This window comes from Eumetopias jubatus, unplaced genomic scaffold (assembly GCF_037043125.1).
Source record: "Eumetopias jubatus isolate StellerSeaLion01/CBP00866 unplaced genomic scaffold, mEumJub1_p1.0 scaffold_10, whole genome shotgun sequence".
Lineage (NCBI taxonomy): Eukaryota > Metazoa > Chordata > Mammalia > Carnivora > Otariidae > Eumetopias > Eumetopias jubatus.
The window spans coordinates 99,803,892-99,822,847 of record NW_028274816.1 but is presented as its reverse complement, the minus strand read 5'-3'; the positions used below and the strand labels follow the sequence as shown (position 1 = coordinate 99,822,847).

The window sequence follows — 18,956 nt, the reverse complement described above, 5'->3', positions numbered from 1 at the left end:
CAGAAGCTGAGGCCCGGGGACGAGGCCTTCCCACCCCGGGTCTCCCGGGAGCCCCAGGTGCACACCCCGCGCTTCCCGGATCCCCGCCCGGGCGAGAGGCTCGGTCACGGCCCACCGGCCCACCGTTTTGCACTGGTCCTGGGGCAGCCGCGGCCCTGAAAGACTAGGCCTGGACTGGGGCTCGGCCACTTTCGTCCAGCGGTCCCAAGGCCAATCCGAGGGTGGAAGTCACCCGGGACTCGAACCTGCCTTCTCATCCTCCAAGGCCTAGTCCGGGGTTGCTGCACTAATGCAGTCACACTGTCCCTTTAAGGCGGCACTTTTTATTTTTCATTTGTTTACTTCTTCATACGCTTTTCGTTTTTTCAAAATATGTTCACAATATCCTTCCGCAAATATCAGTCCCAGGCATTAACCACACACACCTTGCAGCCGTTCCTGTAATCTTAAGAATCGAGAGTTATTAGCCATAGGCCAACATCTCTCTTTATAGGCTTTAATCCTCTTTTACACTGTAGGGACTACTTTTTAGGAATAAACCATTTTTGCTTTAGCTAACAAATGCTTATGACCTTCGGAACCCTTCCGCTGAGGACAGAAGACGATAATACCCTTTACAACGCACCTTTTAATAAAAATATTCTGTGTAGGCCCTCAGAGGCCATCGAATCTTCTCGTATTCCTGAAGCAGAATGGTACGGTCCAAAGCCCGCCCCATCTTCTCTGCGATTGGCTTTCCTTCTTCGGCGAGACGTGTGACTCCTGGCCAATGGTCACTCACGTTTCTCCAGCGAGGGCTATGCAATGGAAGGAGGCGGCCTGGAAGTCGCCCCCTACGCGTTCTGGGATTGGCTACGTCGCACGGCGCGCGAGGACGGCGGGCCTGAGGGATGGAAACTACGACTCCCAGCTTCCTGAGACGGGGACTCCGTTACGCATGCGCATGGGCGGGGCGGACAGACTTCTATATAAAAGGGGCGCAGAGGGCTGGGAGGCAGCAGTTGGAAGTTGGCAGGTGGAGAGGCAGGTTGGGAGGGGAAGTTGGGGGAGGAGGCGGAAGAGTTGCTGTCGGAAGGGGGAGGAGGGAGGGAGGAAAAGAGGAGGAGGCGGTGGAGATCTGAGCTGAGCCGAGCATCGAGCCAAAGGGGAGATGAGTTTGTCTGTCCTCGGCTGAGGCTCCGGCCGGGCCTAGGGAACTGGGAGCTCGGGTTGGAGCGACACCCGTGGAAGTGGGAGGAGGTGGCTCTGGGACTTTAACCCCTTGTGGGCTCTGCGGCAGGGGATTTAACCCTTTGTGGATTCGGCCCCTCGGAGGCAGCGTCATCGGGTAGTTTTAACCCCTTCGGGGCTGGGTTTAACCCGTTGGACTTTAACCTCATCTCCTTTTCCCACCAACTCCTCGATCGTGGGGGCGCTCTGCGGGGAGGCTTGAGGTCCACCTCCTTTGCACATTACGTACTGTTACTGCTGCTGCACCCCCTTGGACCCGCTATCTGGCCGCGCTGTGGGCACTTAACCCTTTACTGACTTGAGCTCTCCCAAGTTGCAATTGGAGTTTGTTTACAGAAGGACCTGCTAAAGGCGTCACTGCAGGAATTACAGACCGAAGAGGACTCTGCTGGACATTTTTTAAAAGCAAAGAAAAACCTCTTTTTTCATTAAGGACTTACAGCCAAAATTTTTCAAACTTCGAGAAGAGGACTCTATTAGCCATGGCCGAGCCACTCTTGTCAGAATACCAGCACCAGCCTCAAACTAGCAACTGTACAGGTGCTGTTGCTGTTCATGATGAGCGGAACCCCGATCGCCCCCCAGGCGCGGAGGAGCGGGTGCCCGAGGAGGACAGTAGGTGGCAATCGAGAGCGTCCCCCCAGTCGGGTGGCCGTCCGGGGCAGGAGGGGGAAGGGAGCTTGGAGCCGCAGCCGCCTCCCCTTCAGAACCCCGTCTGTCCAGAACCTAGCTGCCCGCAAGCAGGCAAGAAGGGCCAGAATGGGGACGACTTGTCCGCTGGCGGAGCCCCCCCGCCGGGGGCTGGGGGGGAACCGAGGCCCGAGGCCGAGCCTCTCGCACAGCCATGTCATGATTCCGAGGCCAACAAGTTGGGGGCTCCTGCTGCAGGGGGCGAGGAGGCGTGGGGACAGCAGCAGAGACAGCTGGGCAAGAAAAAACATAGGAGACGCCCCTCCAAGAAGAAGCGGCATTGGAAACCGTACTACAAGCTGACTTGGGAGGAGAAGAAAAAGTTCGACGAAAAACAGAGCCTGCGAGCTTCAAGGATTCGAGCTGAGATGTTCGCCAAGGGCCAGCCTGTCGCACCCTATAACACCACGCAGTTCCTCATGGATGATCACGACCAGGAGGAGCCGGATCTCAAAACCGGTCTCTACCCCAAGCGGGCCGCTGCCAAATCCGACGACACCAGCGATGAGGACTTCATGGAAGAAGCGGGCGAGGAGGATGGGGGCAGCGACGGGATGGGAGGAGACGGCAGCGAGTTTCTGCAGCGGGACTTCTCGGAGACCTACGAGCGGTACCACGCGGAGAGTCTGCAGAACATGAGCAAGCAGGAGCTCATCAAGGAGTACTTGGAGCTGGAGAAGTGCCTCTCGCGCATGGAGGACGAGAATAACCGGCTGCGGCTGGAAAGCAAGCGGCTGGGCGGCGACGACGCGCGTGTGCGGGAGCTGGAGCTGGAGCTGGACCGGCTGCGCGCCGAGAACCTCCAGCTGCTGACGGAGAACGAACTGCACCGGCAGCAGGAGCGAGCGCCGCTGTCCAAGTTTGGAGACTAGACTGAAACTTTTTGGGGGGAGGGGGCAAAGGGGACTTTTTACAGTGATGGAATGTAACATTATACACATGTGTATATAAGACAGTGGACCTTTTTATGACAATAATCAGAAGAGAAAATCCCCCCGGCTTTGGTTGGTTTGGTAAATTTAGCTATGATGTAGCTTGCGTGCTTTTCTCCTGTTCTTTAATTATGTGAAACTGAAGGGTTGCTTTTCTTGTTTTCTTTTTAGAAGTTTTTTTTTTTTAACGTGTAAGTAACTTGACCAAGTTATAATGCATTTTTCTGTTAAAAAATCCCCTCCTTAAACGGAGCTATAAGGTGGCCAAATCTGAGAACCATTAAATTCATTCTAGGTATAATAAATTTAATATTTGTAAATGTAACATAGTTTCAGTGTGATTTCTAGAGCTAATTCAAAATAGTGCTGATTTATTGCATTGGGGGGGTAAAGAAATCATTGTCAGTTTGCAAAAAACAATCTTTAATGGGACAATTTTCAATTTGCTGATTTTTCCCTTGAATGGGTTTTAGTGTGCTAAATATACAGTTCAGGCAAAATATAAAGTTTAATTATCTTCAATACCTAAGTGTGCTCGCTTTCTAGTGCCTTGGTTTTCTTTTTTGATGCTGGAGAAAGAAACCAGTGTTGGGTGTTTGGGGAGCAGAAAGTGGCTACAATCAGAAGCTTAAAATTTAATTCTGCTTCTCAACAGCCATTTGAAAGTCTATTAACAAAACTGTAAACCTAATTTGGCAGTTTGTTAGGTTAGACAATTGACAGTCTCATTTCATTCCTACAAATAGGTTTTTAGTGATTCCTCCACTTCCCCAATAAGGCTGGAAGAAGTTCCTGGATGTCTGAAAAAGGCTCTTGGTAAACCCCCTGCTTTTTTAGTGCAAGCAATGGTTGGATAAACTTTGTGGCTGTTCTTTATTAAGACATTTAGAGGTAGGGAATATTGGATTTATAGAGGAAATGGTTGCTTGGGGCATTCCAAGGACTTACCCTAATTATCTAATACTTAGGTGCTCCCTATACTAAAAAAAAAAAAAAAAAAAGGAGCTCTCCACCTTTTCATGAGGGTCAAACCAAAATTAGAAATCCCCCCCGTCCCTTACTGCAAATCAAATATAAAGCTTCTGGAAGAGGAGCTAAATTAAGTCCTTATGGGCCGAGTGGGAACCCTGTACAGTCATTCCCTGTACAGCCGCTAGTCTCACTCTCCTAAGAGGGGCTTAGGCTCTGGAATAGTTCTGTTCTTGAAAATGCAGGGAGACCCTGGGAATTAATTTCCACCCCCAAATCAAATAGTAAGAAATGATGATTGTTGGCAGACAATCTCTTCTTTGCTGTCCTGCCTGCCATTCCCTTGCGGTGTATTTAATAAACTTATATCTCCTTAAAAAAAAAAATTATTCCTTCCGCATCATGGTTAATCCAGCCCATCTCCACCTGCCCTGTGTCAGTGTTTCCCTAGGGCAAATGCACTGCTCAAATCATTAATACAGGGGTTCCTTAACTTGGGGCCTTAGAATCCAGAGGGGGCCCTGGGATTCATGAACCCCATGAAGTAGACTTGTGTTATATGTACATTTTTCTGGGAACACAGTTCAAGAGAACCATGAGACTGTCAAACTCCTTGAAGGTTAAAAACCTCTGCAGGAAAAGGCGGGGGGCGGGGGGAGGGAGACACACAAAACTCCCATTGGAAAGTTTGCTTTTGTATCTAAATGGAACAGCAGAGGTGGCAGGAACTCCCAAGAGTGAAATGCACCTTATGATGCATAAGCATTCACAAATCAATGAACCAAGGGGAATTATGCTGGTCAAGAACTGACTCAGGGCCTTCAGAGCTGTACTAAACTGGTCCTACTCTGGCAGATGGTCCACTGAAGACAATGTATGATCCGTTTTTCTTTCGGCCTAAAAATTACATTAAGGGGAGCCTGGGTGGCTCAGTCATTAAGTGTCTGCCTTCGGCTCAGGTCATGATCCTAGGGTCCTGGGATCAAGCCTCGCATCGCACCGGCCTCCCTGCTCAGTGGGAGGCCTGCTTCTCCTTCTCCCACTCCCCCTGCTTGTGTTCCCTCTCTGTCTCTGTCAAATAAAAAATTTAAAAAAATAAAAATTACATTAAATGTCTATTTTGAAATAGTTTTCTTCGTGTTTTTAATTCTCCTTCTGCTATGACGTCATGCAGTAGTCCCAGAAACAGGGCTGCTTGGTGGAATGGCAGCAACACTGCCCTCTGGCTTTATATGCAGAGAAACCTCATTTTGACTGCACTACAGGATGCAGCAGTGATAACCTCTGATTGTAGAACTTAAGTAAGATGGATTTATGTTAATGATCTTGTTTCCCCCACTATCAGTCTTAGGAACACTCTAGAAGTACATTTATCATCAGAAAAAAAGTATGTTTTACTCTTAGAAGACAAATTCAGTTTAGTCTTTAAAAATACACAAATAGTTAATTTACTCACAAATGACTCTGATTTACCTTGAGATATGCAACTATCTGAACTTTGTTTCCAAAGGCACTTTATAGTATGTATTGCATTTATGTTCTTAGAATGATGAGGTTTGTGTGAAATTTCAGTTTTCTATCAATACTTTCTACATTAAAACACTTGAGTAGTACACCGCTCTCAGGACAGAGAAAAAGACTGAATTACTTACATTAATGGGGGGTGGGCTGTGATAACAAATGATCTTCAAATCACTTGAGGATCTCTAGCCTTTCACTAAAGTCCTCTCTGCCAGACATTTTAACTGAGCTGCTCAAAAGACCATGTTTACACATGGGCAATTTGTTTGTTCCCTTTCTCATCATAGGGCACCTGGGTATCCAGCCAGGGCAAAGTGCTTCCTAAACTTTGAGACAGATGGTTGGAAAGCTTAATCCTCCTCTGAGCAAGGAAAACTTTTGGGGGGCTAGCCTAGAATATAAAGTGGCCCCTGGGAGATAGGGACCTTTAGATCTCAGTTTGGGGGAAGGCCAGGGAGGTCCAAATTGGTTTAATTCAGGAAAAATAGACCAGTGGGGGCTCCTGGGTGGCTCAGTCAAGTGTCTGCCTCAGGTCATGATCTCAGGGTCCCGGGATGCTCCATGGGGAGCCTGCTTCTCCCTCTCCCTCCCACTCCCCCTGCTTGTGTGCTCTGTCAAATAAAATAAATGGACTGGGTAACTCTAAAGAGAGAAAACATAAAAATTAGCCTAGTTTAGGAGTCAAAAAACCAGGGTCCTAGTCCTATCTTTAACATATACTACTAGCAGTGTAACTCTGGAAACAACTGAGCCTCATCCTTCATCACCAAAATGGGGCTGTGCCAACTTTACAAAACGGCTATCAGCATTAAACAAGATAGCATGAAAATGTGTTATACAAAAGTAAGCTACCATTGATATAACTATTATTGTTTTTTCTTCTTTTTTTTTTTTTTCAGTAATCTCCATGCCCAATGTGGGGCTCAAACCCACAACCCCGAGATCGAGTCACCAGCTCCACCAACTCAGCCAGCCCCTTTACTGTTTCTTTTTAAGACCAAAGCAGTTGCCCATTTGATTGGTATTTTAATTTTCCCTTCATCCAGAGTAAAATTAAAATCCTTTGCTTGGGAAAATGTAAATAAATATATTTTACCCTAATGACTTCAAAAGTTATAGAAAAAAAAAATTCAAGAGGGAATCCATAGGGGGGAAAAAGCCCAAAAAACAAAACCACAACTGAACAGTTTACCTTCAGAAAATCAAGAGCTGGCTACATTTAGTTAAACATCAGGTAATGCACCACGGGATTCTCCCTGGCCACTTACACCCAGAACAGCTAGCAACAAATATTCACATCACTGTGATGGCAAAATTGGTTAGAGCTGAGACAGTACTTGTACCTAAGTACACTTGAGTTTGTGAGGTTTGTTTTTTGAAATTATTTTTCAAATTTGACAAGAACATTGGGATAAAATTCCACTTTACTATTATTTCTCACATAAGGTGTGGATAGTTGATGCTAAAAATGAAAAGTAATTTTTTAAAGTAAAGAAAATGTCAAATTCAGGCCCTGAACACAGTGGGATCTGCTGACCAAAGGTAACAGTCATACTTTCCAAATGGGACAGAATATACAGTCTAGGAGGCAAAGATTTCAATCTTGACCCAGTTGTCTTTGAATACTGGAAAGCTTACCACCTCATTCTCCTTCTTGTAAAAAAAGAAAGGCTGAGTTTAGACAGATCAATACTTGAGCTCTCACAAATCCTCCTGAATAAACTTTTTCTTGGGTTTTACTTAGAGGTGGTTCAACTATGACAAATGATGTTATCAACAAGGTCAAGGGCAGGAACAATCCTAGTAGTTTACTAATAAACCTCTGCACACCAACAAAATTCTTTCAAATGGTTGAGCTGCTATAGGAAACTGTTGGTAAGTTTCTTGAAATTGCTAGCGTGATCTCTCAACAAAGCACCAAGAGCACTTACATTTGGCTTAAAAGTTTTTTCAAGAGCAAAAATTCAGAAGGAAATCATACTCTCATTCTTCATATTCCATTTCACACATCCACTGACTGTGCGAAGTGTTAAAAAGCCCTGGGTTTGCAGTGAGCAAAAAGGTTATTCCTGAAGGAAAATGTGGGAACTCGAGTGCCCCATGCACAAGTATAGTTGAGAAAATGATAGCATCACTGCTCTTGTGAGATACTCAGTAGAACTTGCGCTAGCCTCCAGAGGGTCAGGAGATTAATTTGAAGTCTGAAGCCTGTTTTAAACACAGCATTCTGCAGACCTGGGTAACTCCAGCACAACTGTTAGGCAAAGGCAGGAAACCGAACTGGAGGATGGAAAGGAATGTCTAAGAGGTTAGTTCTACCTTCCTCTCTAGTTACTCCTGAGAGTGTACTTAAAACGGCAAACATGTGAGCAATTTAAAAGGAGAAAATTAAAGAAAAAGATGGTGAGAGATAAACACAATTTAAAAAAATGGTTATTATGGAAATCAAATCAGAAGCAAGGATCTTCATCCTGAAGAGGACTGCTGCAAAGAATCAATCCTACCCGTGGATGAATCCTGCTCTCACAGAGCCACCAGGCCCCAGGAGTTGGCCCTCAGGGTCAAATATCCAGGACTTCCTAGCAACAACTGCTTGGTACCCTAAGAAACTGACCCTTGTTCAGCCTAGTTGGATGGCCACCCTTTGTGCTGCCAAGGGCAACCAAGGCCACATTTCAGTAAGGCAGGCCTCTCAAATGCCCCAAATAACCTCTGAAGCAGAAGTTCTAGATTCCCAAATAACAAAATTTTGGTATTTTGGTAAATAAATGTTTACTAAAGAGTAGTCAATCCTCAAGGTATGTGGGAGGTAGCAATGGCATTATTTTCAAATCAGGAAACTGAGGCATATAGGGTTTGTAGACTTTGTCATAAACGCCGAAGGAACTCATCTGAAAGGGGATAGCTGAGGAGGAAGTTGAAGGTCTGGTTGAACATTAGATGAACAATAGACTCAGCAACAAAATGACCAGTTTGGACTCATCTTCAGGATTTGGCCCCTGGCCAAGCCAATCAAGTCAGTGGTAGCACACAAAGAAATAGAACTTGGGAGTTCCTAACTTCCAGTCCTGTGTTTTGCTCAGAAGATAACCAAGAGAGCATTTATAAACTGGGTTTATTCCCAGCTTTCCTTATCAAGGAATGGAAAAGCTTGTGGTTCAACCTTAAAGATGGTAACCTTTCATCTTTATAAATGAGTAACACATTTCTGCATCTGGCACAGTATTCTCCACCTAGTAGCACCCAAAGGTTTAACTACATTACTTCACAATGGAGGATGAATCACAAGAGTCTGGGATCCTCCTCCATTAAACTGACAGAAGAACCACAAGGATAACCTTTAAAGCCCCTTTCAGCTCCTAAGACTATTTAACTTAACTCCTACCAAGTTAATGTTAGCTTCTCCTAACTCCCATCTTCTCTTGATCTGAAGAACAGTGTAAAATTGACAGGACTTAAGCCAAAAGTCAACCTACAGTATGAATCAAGTGTACTGCATTTAGTGTTTCAAATTTTGGCTTAAGAAATCGAGTCAAGCGATCATATTTTCGCAATCCAGTTGTTAAGAGTTTTTCTGAGAACATCTGGAGAGGAGGGGGAGAATAGAGATAAGGCTATGGAATTGGCATTTACAACTTTAAAAAAAAATTAATAGGAGGGCGGCTTCGGTTCTCAAAAAGCTTTCAAGGTTCTTGCTAATAAAGCCAAAGGCGCAGGAATGATGTGACCAAGTGTGATTGGCAATGAGATTCATCACAAGGTACCCTCAAAGGTAAAGTTGACTACACAGTCACTCTCATACTTTAGAGTCTACCTAAGCATAATTTTAACTGACATTTTAGCAACAAAATAATTAAGATATCCCTGAACTGTATGTAAATCTCTCTGAAGTTGATTTTGAGCAGTAGAAAACAAGGAGGCTTAATCTGTAATTCAAGAAAATAATTTCACATCAAACTTCAATCCTTAAACTGCTATAGCTGTAATATAAGGTTGAGTGTTTATTTTTTTGAAAGCAGGTCTCCCCCACCCCTCCCAAACGCTACAAATATGAAGTAGCTCAAAACTGCAATTTCTATCTTGGTAGCATCTGGGATCCACAGAAGTGATTTTTCAATTGCTTGGGAATTCAAAATAGAGGTTCCCTAGTAACAATGCACCAGTAGCAAAATACTCCCCATTTTGTTTAGTTTGTGGGAGAAACGTTCTTTAAACTGGAAAGAATCTGTGGTCTTACAAAGATTACGTTGGAATTAGTTCCTTTTTTTTTCCCCCTAGGAGGGCAGCCATTTCTCCAAAAGTTTTGGTAAAAGTCATGGCTCAGATTTCAAAATGCAAGAAGATGTTCCTGAAGCATCCGAAATGGGCCACTCCACCTTTATTCCCAGAGCCATGGCCACTCGGTTATTTTGTGTCCCCCAACCCTGTAAAGGGCAAAAACTCAACCCCTCTTTGGTGTAAACTTTCAAGAGAAGTGCAACAGCACGTTTTTGGAGTTTCCCAAACTGGCTGGGGACGTGCAAGGTCAGGTCGTTCCGAGAATCGGGGCTGGAAAGAAATCTTGAGGCCAAGAGCACTCAGAGATTTCCAAGCACTGGGTTCGTGAAGGTTTCCACGAGCCACTTATCTACCTAGTTCCGGGGGAATTAGTGGTTGCTACTGTAGGAAGAAGGCTGTTCCTTCTCGAAGCCCGGGCCGCGGGATGGCTTTGCTGTATGGGGGAAGATGGTGGGTTCACCCGGCTCTCCGCCCTCGGGGCCTCCAGCTGCCTGCCACGCCAGAAGGACGCGCGGCCAGAGCTGGGACCTCCGCCCTCCCCCGCGGCGCCAGTCTTTGGAATCTGGCGTCGCCCCCACCTCGCCCGTCAAAGCTGGGGCCCCGCAACGCTGGGCCCCGCCGCCATACCCAGGCCGCATGGGGGTGGGGAAAGAAGTTGGCAAAGCTCGGCCTCAGGATCTGCGCCCCCCGTGAAAAGGGCAGAAGGGAGTCGTTTCACCCAGTCTCTCCCCAACTGGGGTCTCGGGGAACACGCGGTAATTGCCCAAAACCCCGCCCTCTGTGAGAGGCGAAGCTGCGGGGCTGCCGGGACGGTTTGAGGACCGGGCCCGGCCGGGAAGACTGCAACCTTCACCCCCCCGGCCCCCGGTCCCACTCCCCGCCGTCTCCCGGCGCTACCACTTCAGGCAGCCCACTCGGCCCGGCCTCTCCCCGCGCCCGGACCACCCCCCATGGGGTGCTCTCACTGCGCAGCGAGTCCCTCCGCTGCCTCCTCCCAGCCCAAAATGGCGGCGGCGGCCACCGATCCTTCTCGTCGCCTTTCTCTAGGGCCGAGGATCCCTCCGCACCCACAGCCCCGCCCCCCTCGGCCGGATCTATTTTCTGACCCGTAAAGATTAACGCCATCAATGAACTCTTCAATTGATCTCGGAAGGCGGGTTCTGTTGTGCTTCCGCACAGCTAATCGTTGACGAAAGTGAAAATATTGGCAGGCAGTTTGACCAGTCAAAGAAGGCATCGGTGAGCGCGGGCCGCCACTCGCGCAAGGGCAGATGGGTTTTGGAGTTCTCGGTCTGACTGTAGACGTGACAGGATCTTCACCCGGCTTTCCAAACTAGAAGAACTACAATCCCCAGCAGGCGCCGCGCTGCCAGGTTGTTTCCAACCCGCCCCCCCGCCCCCGCCACCCCCGACCTTAGTGCCTGAGCGGCTTGACCAGAGCTGCTGTAACTGCAGCAAGAGGTAGGGCTGAGGCCTTGGGAACTGCACAGACAGGCGGTCGGTCGCACAGAAAGACACACAGATATAGTCGTGTGCATAGTCCTTGACAGCAAAGAGGTCAGTTCCACCTTTGCAAAATCTCCTTTCTTGGACCACCTCCCCTCTTCCAAGGAATCCATCCTTATTCCAGTTGGGCTACCCTTTCAGCTGCACGTAGTGTGAACACTTCTTCCCCTTTCCTCTGTTTCCCGTCCTGAGAGGAAGGAGAGGGGGAGGCGGGCCAGGCCCAGGAGATGATAAGGCTTCAGCCTGGCCACATCTGTTTCTCGAGGTGCTGAGTTTGGGAGCCCAGCCTGAGGGGGGTGGGGGTGGGGTGCTGTCACGACTGGGGCCTCTGGAGGCAGCGAGGAAAGGACCCCTTGGAAAGCCTGCTCCATGTTTTCTTGTTCCAGCTGCTGACCCACTCCACCGCCAGCCTCTCTAGGTCACTGCTGTATCTTCGCCCCCCTGGGCCAAGACCTTTCCCCCTTTGGTTGCTGGGGGAACAAAGCTCAGGACTAGCTTCCTAGCTGCCAGCCTGGGCCTCAGTGACTTCCAGAAGGACAGCCTAGGATGTAAGCCTTGACCTGGGACAGGACTGGGAGGATGGCCCCTTGCTGGCTGGAGGTATGAAAACCAGGGTGTGGAGGCTTCAGCACCTTCGTTTGATAATGACGATGTGCACGTCTGATGCTCAAAATGGCTGTTGCTGAAAAATTCCTGGGCAGCCAGTCTTCCTGAAAACTCCCCTTTAAGACTTAGCTCTCTGTTATTTAAGGCCGGTGTCATTAGTTAGAAGCATCTGCTGAAAGATCTGGAGCAGAAGAAGGTGGCTACTCCGAACCAGACCAACTGTAATACAGAGTCACCAGCAGCCCTGGAGGAGGCCAAGGTAAGCCCCACCTTCCCAACCACCTGAGTGCCCAGACATGGATCCTGCTAACTGGGATCCTGGTCGCTTGTCGCAGGTGTGTTGGCAGATCTGGAAAACCAGTATGTCTAACCGAGTCCCTATGCCAGGATGCCAAATCTGTGCTATCTCCTGAAATCCTAGAAGCCCTTCAAGGTATGAATTACTGTTTCCCTTTCAAAGAAGCTCAGGTTATCAGAGCTGAAATGCCTTTTCTAGATTCATGCAGTCAGCAAACAAAAGATCCACCGTTTAAACTTAGGGCCTTCTGACACCAGAACCCTGCCTTGCATTTTGTCAAGGCTGAGAACCAAGTCTGACACAGGGAAGAGTTTGAGCAGTTGGTTCATAATTTAGGATGGGGGTTGGGGTTCACATAGCATCCAGGAGAGAGGGAGAGACATTGTATCAGGCTCTCAGGAAACGTCACCTTCTGATCTGGCAACAGGAACCCAGACTTCCTCTGCCCATGCTCTCTCTTGCTGCACCCACATTGCCTATTCTCCCCGAGTTGACAAGTCCCTGAAGGTGAGGAGGGGACCCAGCTCCTCTAACCCACCCTACCTAGCCACTTCCAGTGTTTTCTGGAGTTGTTTAATTTGGAGTTCATGACATGTCAGGGTTAGAAGTTCAGAGAGGGCAGATGACTCACCCAGATCACACTGCTTATCTGCAGTAGTGGGAATGGTGGTAAAGGGACAAGCCTTCAGGAGGGAGGCAGCATGTGGGGCTGAGGGGCAGGGATGGTTTGGGTGAGGGGAAGGATCATGAGGGGACACGCGCTGAGGGCTGGGGGCAGGTTAATGATTGTGCACACACAAGCCGCCTTGTCTCGGCACTGCCAGGGGCCTCGCCTCTTCTGGGGTGGGGCAGAAGCTCTGTCTCAGTTGGCTCAAGACACTGGTGGAGACAAGGCCTGTTCCCGATTGACGATCTCCCTGCCGGTGAAGTAACAGTACAACACAACAAACAAACATACACACATACTCCGTACACACTCTGACATACCCCATCCCAGATGAAGACGAGAACCTCAGGGCCTCCAAAACACACACAACACGCCTCCAGCTCCCATAGGGCTGCATACACCGCCAGTGTACGGACGTGTGCCCGGGTGTCTCTGAACCATGGTGTGCCTTGTAAAGCAGCATGCCAATGGTAGCGGTTATTATTAGAATTCCCCAAACCACAGACATAGAGCAATTCATTCCCCATCCCCCACACTGAGTGCTCCCACCCTTACCACGACGGAGATAAACAGATGCTCTGCACACACACTGTCTTGACAGAATCCTTTCCACCTCTTAGATAAGTTCTAGAATGCTCTCAGCTGCAGACTGGAGGTTCACCCTTCCTCTCCCTAGCAAGGGCCTCTTTCCTGCTGCTCATGTCAAAGAGGGATACCAACTTCTGCCTGGAATAAATACACTCCATCTTCTCGACTCTAGACCAACAGAAAGGAGCGTCTTATGTCTCAATGTCTGTCTGTTTGGGTTTTTTTGGTCCCGGTGTCTTTTGAATCCCCCTCTCGTATGGGCTTTATGTCATTTAGCCTGCTTATTGAGCACTTACCTTGGGCCATAGTGGTGGACCAGACAGACACATTCTTATAGGAAGAAGACAGATGGTAAATGGTATTGTGGTAGATGCTCTGTGGGATGTTAAATGGGTCACACAGTGATGGTGTCACTGGGACGGGGAGATGGGGGGATCTTTAGAAAGGGTTGGGGGGGCCTCTGAAGAGGTGACATTGGCACCAAGCCCTAAGGAGTCAGCTATGCAAATAGCTGGAAGCAAGATCGGCAACATAATTTGTAGGCCTCGGTGCAAAGTGTTCTTTATTCAAAAATTGTTTAGAAGTTCAAGACAAGAACAGCAGAGCATAAAGCAAAGCGTGGGGCCTTTCCGAACAGAGTGGGGGTGAGGGGCTCTGAGGTTGCTTACCCATGAAGGCAACTCTGTGGGAAAGACAATCTTTCTAGGAAGAGGGCTGATTAAGCAAACACAGCAGGAGCCACTTCCCATCCTGTCTCCTTTTTCTCCGCCTTCATCCAAACAGTATTTATTGCATGCGTGCTCTGCAAGGCACAGGACAGCGACTGTTGGAGGCACTGAAATTCTGAAGTGAAATACATGGGCAGAATTCCTGCTGTTTCATGAGTTTACTTGGGAAGCGTTGCGGGGTGGGGGCGCGGGCGGCAGACAGGAGCCCATAAACCAACAAATAGTGGCAGAGGGTGAGAGGCTAGAGAGGGACCCTGTGTCAACTGTGGGAAGGTCAGCCTCGGGCCTGCTGGTTGCAGAAGGGTTCCAGCACCAGGGACAGGCTGGTTGTGATTCACTCTAACTTGTCCTCTCTGTTTAGACCCGTGGTGCTCCTGGGAGCCCCCAAACAGCCCCCAGTCTCCCGACCCTGGTAGTTCCCTGCCCCTGACACACCCGAGAGAGTGCCCCTCAGAGGAAGAAGATCCGACTGGGGCTGGCAGTGGCCTGGGCTGGAGCGGTAGGGGCTCCCGGACCCAGAGCCCAGGGGGCAGCTCTGCCGAAGCCCCGTTAGGCCGGAGGAAGCCCCGCAGGAGGCCTTCCAAGCGCAAACGCCATCGGCGGCCCTACCTGGAGCTGAGCTGGGCCGAGAAGCAGCGGCGGGATGAGAGGCAGGGCCGGAGGGCTTCCCGGGTCCGCGATGAGATGTCAAAGGCCAGCCCGTGGCGCCCTACAACACCACCCAGTTTCTGATGAACGGCCGCGCCCCTGAGGAGCCCAACCTGGAGGTGCCCCACGGGGCCTACCCCCCCCCCCCCGGGCTCCAGCCCGGAGGGCGACGGGCGCTGCGGGGCTCACGGCGAGTTCCAGCAGACGGATTTCTCCGAGGCCTACGAGCGCTACCACACGGAGAGCCTGCAGGGCCGCAGCAAGCGGGAGCTGGGTCGGGACTACCTGGACCTGGAGAGGCGGCTGTCGCAGGCCGAGGAGGAGACCCGGAGGCTGCAGCAGCTGCGGGGGTGCGCCGGCCGGCAGCCCCGCCGCCGGGCGGAGGAGCTGACCGCTGAGGTCGAGAGGCTCCGGACCGAGAACCAGCGCCTTGCGGCAGGAGAACGCCCTGTGGAACCGAGGCGGCGGCCCCTAAGGGGGACCCGACCCCTCAGCCAGGATGCCCCGAGGACCAGGTCCCATTTCATTACACGCTCAGGCCGGCTGCCGCTCGGGGAGGCAGGTGACAGATGAAAACCACTGCCAGCACCCCTGTGCCCCCTGAGAACAGGGAAAGTAGGTTCAGCCTTCCACCTCGTCATTTCCCTAATTTGTTCTTTGATGTCTTATTTTTCACAAAGAAATTAAATGATATTCATGAGCTCAAATGGGACTGGCTAGGATTGATTTCACTAGGGCTGCTCTGAGAATCAGAGCATATGTGTCCCAGAGAGGTTTGGGACTGGGGTCCCAGTCCTTGCCCTGCCCCAAGCCTGGGAAGCCCGCAGACCTCGTTATTGGGAAAACCACCAAGGCCTCCAGGATGCCTGAATTCCGCTCTGTGTGTCCGGGAACAATCAGGCTGCCCTGAAAGTTTTATAGAGGAAGAGGCGGGGGTGGGGTGGGGCTCAGGAACCACCGGGTTCGGCCAGAACTTGACTTCAGATGCCAGATTGCTGTGAGGGGCTGGGGGTGTCCCTGGAGGAGACAGGGCATGATATCAGGAGGGGTTCCTTCAGGGTTTGTTCCCAGGCTCCCTGCATTCTCCCTGTCCTCCCCCCATAGTGCCGGATGAGGTCTGGACGGCTTGTGTCTCCTTGTCCTTGACAGTTCCCCCTCCCCCCCCATCCCTGTACCTGGAAGCCAGTAAGGTTGGGTCGGAGGTTAGTCATCACTTTTGCCCCCTAACCTCCTGGAAGGGCGCTTACAAGTAAGCACTCAAGGGAAGTTCTCTCTCTCTCTCTCTAAGGTTTTATTTATTTGAGAGAGTGCGCGCACACGCGTGAGTAGGCAGGGCAGAGGGAGAGGGAAAAGCGGACTCCACGCTGAGCGGGGACCTGAATGCAGGGCTGGCTCCCACAACCCTGAGATCCTGACCTGAGCCAAAATCACAAGTGGGACACTTAGTCGGCTGAGCCACCCAGGTGCCCCAAGGGAAGTTTTCTCCTAATGGAAAAAAAAAGCCCAAGAGGCGAGGGTGGGCAGCAGATCAGTCCTCAGCAGAGCTGATATGGCCTGGCTTCCCTGGCGCCCACTGTGCATCTGTACCTCCTGCTCCTTCGCCGAACCACCTGTGTGCTCCGTCCCCACTAAGGTGAGCCCTCACCTGTCTGGAAGACTGGAGGCCGAGTTAGCTGGGATGATGCGGACCCCGCCCCCAGGCGCCCCAGTATTGGGCTCTGAACTGAGCTCCCGCAAACCCTCCCTCAGAACCACCCTTCCCCAGACCCTGGTCTCACTTCCGTCGCCCTTCCAGAGTCCTTGCTGGTTGCTGAGTTCAGGGGGGCGCTGGAGAGCGAAGTTAGCCACCTCACCAATGAGCCCGGGTTGCTCTGCCACCGCGCACAGGGAGGGGCGGAGGCCTGGCCCGGCCTAGCTTCCATTCCGGGAAGGCTCATCTTGACAGGCCACATTGGACAAGAGAAGGGATCAGGCCTCTGAGCCGCTGGGATGGAAACGTTGACGAGCCCTGTGTGTTGCCCGGACAACTTTCATTTCTGCCCTGCCACACCCAGGCCTTGCCAGTGCCTTCAACGAGGAAGCAAGGCGAGAACAGATTCTAGGAAGGGATGGTTTTCAGAAAGAGCAGACTCTCCTGTCCCTGGTGGGGGTGGGGGTGGGGACGGGGGTGGGGGCGGGGTTCTGCCAAAGATTTTAGCCTCCTTCTCTTTGATCCCGAACAGCTCAGGAAAGGCCAGAGGAATGATTGTCCCCACTTTACAGATGGGAAATCCAAGGCTCAGAGAGGGAGTGGCTTTCCAGAATTCCTCGCCTGCCTTCCCCTGTGGGGTGCCAGCCAGGGATCCAAAGACCCCTGGGCAAGGCGCAGGCAGCCCCAGGCAGCCCCAGTCAGCCTCCCAGCTGCTGCATTCCTCAGCAGGGAGCCAGGGAGCCAGGGAGCCCAGAGGGAGAGGGCTGGGCCTGGTTGGAGAAGGTTGTTTACCCGGGGCAGTGTGTGTGTGACTAGGAGTGGAGAGAAGATTCCAGAGAGGGTTGCTGGCGTGTTGGGGGAGGGGTGTGGTGTGAGGGAGAGGTGCTGGGCGTGTGTCCTGGAGGCGGCTTGGGCCAGCGCGTCCCTGAGTAGGCCAGAGCTACATACAGGGGGAGGGGCCGGGGAGGGGACAGGTGAGGATAAGCCGAGGAGCCTGGAGAGAGGAAAGCTGACCGCTGGCCCTCCCCACCCCCTACACACACACACACACACACACACACACACACACACACACACACACACTCACTCACTCACTCACTCACTCCCTCACTCACAGGCTCTTGGTCAGGGCCACATCAAGGTGGGTTTATTTTCCCAAGGCTGGTGGAAGACAGGATGGGGCAAGAAGAAAACAAAAGGAGAACAGTGTGAGCGAGGAAAGTGTCCTCACCGAGAGGGGCCGGTGAAGAAGAGTCTGTCACCTCCTCCCCCCATCTGGTTTCCTGACCTCAGTGCCCAGGAGCCCCAGGGCTGAGCTGGAGTGTCTCTGGCAGTACTGGGGAGGGGCAGCTCGGCTCCAGGTGGTGGCCAGCTGTGGATTCCTCCTGCCTCTCGCCTTTCCCCCTCTCTGGCTGCCGGGCCCCGAGGCCTGGGCTTCTCCCTGCCCCACCACAGTGACAGAGCTCCAACTTTACAGCAACCCCCTGCTCAGCCCCCACCCCATACACACCCCCTCAGCTGGGGAAAGCTGGGCTTAGACACATTCCCCTTTCCCCTCCAGGCTTTTCTAGAGCAAATGTTCAGTGTCTTCCTTTCCTCATGCCCATTGGCTTTCCAGGATCTTCTTTTTTTTTTCTTCCTAAGATTTTATTTATTTATTTGAGAGAGAGAGAATGAGAGATAGAGAGCATGAGAGGGAAGAGGGTCGGAGGGAGAAGCAGACTCCCCGCTGAGCAGGGAGCCTGATGCGGGACTCAATCCCGGGACCCCAGGATCATGACCTGAGCTGAAGGCAGTCGCTTAACCAACTGAGCCACCCAGGCGCCCTCCAGGATCTTCTTGGTCACCTGGGCCAGGAGAGGGAGGCCCACAGAGGCAGATATTTCACAGGAGTGAAGCTTCCTACCAACCCTGCCTGTGTACCCTCGCCCACCCACATCCTCCTTTCTTCCCCATCAAGGACTCCCTCCACCCCAGGTGGAAACTCCTGTGTCCGGGGGGGGGGGGGGGGGACAGGAGGAGTCTGCAGGAAGTGAAGAAGGGGGTCTGAGGTGAAGGGATCAGTATGAGGGAAGAGGGTGGCCAGTTCCCACTGCTCCTGTTGGGTGTAAGCAAGGATGGCACTGGCCCTTTAAGTGGGGGTGCCAGTCGATGCCCTCCCCCAGCCAACCCAATTCATGGGCACACTGAGCATGTGCAGGAGCTGTGCAAGCGCAGGGGAGGGAAGTGGGGGGATAGATTCCGGAGGGAACTCCTCACCCTCCTACTTCCTGTAGCTGCCCCCACTCTCCTTCCTGGGTCTGACAAAGGAGCCCATGGTGCTCACCCAATCCCTTCCCCCACCCCAGACCCCGGTGGGTGCTGGCCTCTCAGGACGCTGGGCGTGCAGGGGGTGATGGGCAGGGCCTCTGGGCCCCAGGAAGTCAGGCAGCCCCCCTGCTGCCCTGAGTGACACACACACTCAGCCCAGGGCCATCCTCACTTCTCTGATGTGGGCGGTGGATAATCTTCCTGCTGCTTAACATGTTCGATATCATTCCATTGGCACCAGGGTTTTTAAAAGAACCATCTACCTGTGATGAAGCTCTGCTCTGAAAATTAAAAA

At 51.3% G+C, this 18,956-nt stretch overlaps 2 protein-coding genes across 2 annotated transcripts; both read left to right on the top strand.

Annotated features, from left to right (window-relative positions):
• The first annotated feature begins 1,065 nt into the window (after nt 1-1,065).
• On the top strand, nt 1,066-3,177 carry HEXIM1 (HEXIM P-TEFb complex subunit 1). The gene has a single exon (XM_028092740.2). The coding sequence runs from the start codon at nt 1,713-1,715 to the stop codon at nt 2,790-2,792; it is 1,080 nt and encodes a 359-aa protein (XP_027948541.1). The 5' UTR covers nt 1,066-1,712; the 3' UTR covers nt 2,793-3,177.
• Nucleotides 3,178-10,067: 6,890 nt separating this feature from the next.
• On the top strand, nt 10,068-15,368 carry HEXIM2 (HEXIM P-TEFb complex subunit 2). Its single transcript, XM_028092750.1, is given in 8 exon segments — nt 10,068-10,262; nt 10,800-10,910; nt 11,896-11,991; nt 14,375-14,411; nt 14,414-14,698; nt 14,701-14,801; nt 14,803-15,090; nt 15,092-15,368. Coding segments are annotated over 8 exon segments (1,158 nt in total). The 3' UTR covers nt 15,137-15,368.
• Nucleotides 15,369-18,956: the final 3,588 nt, after the last annotated feature.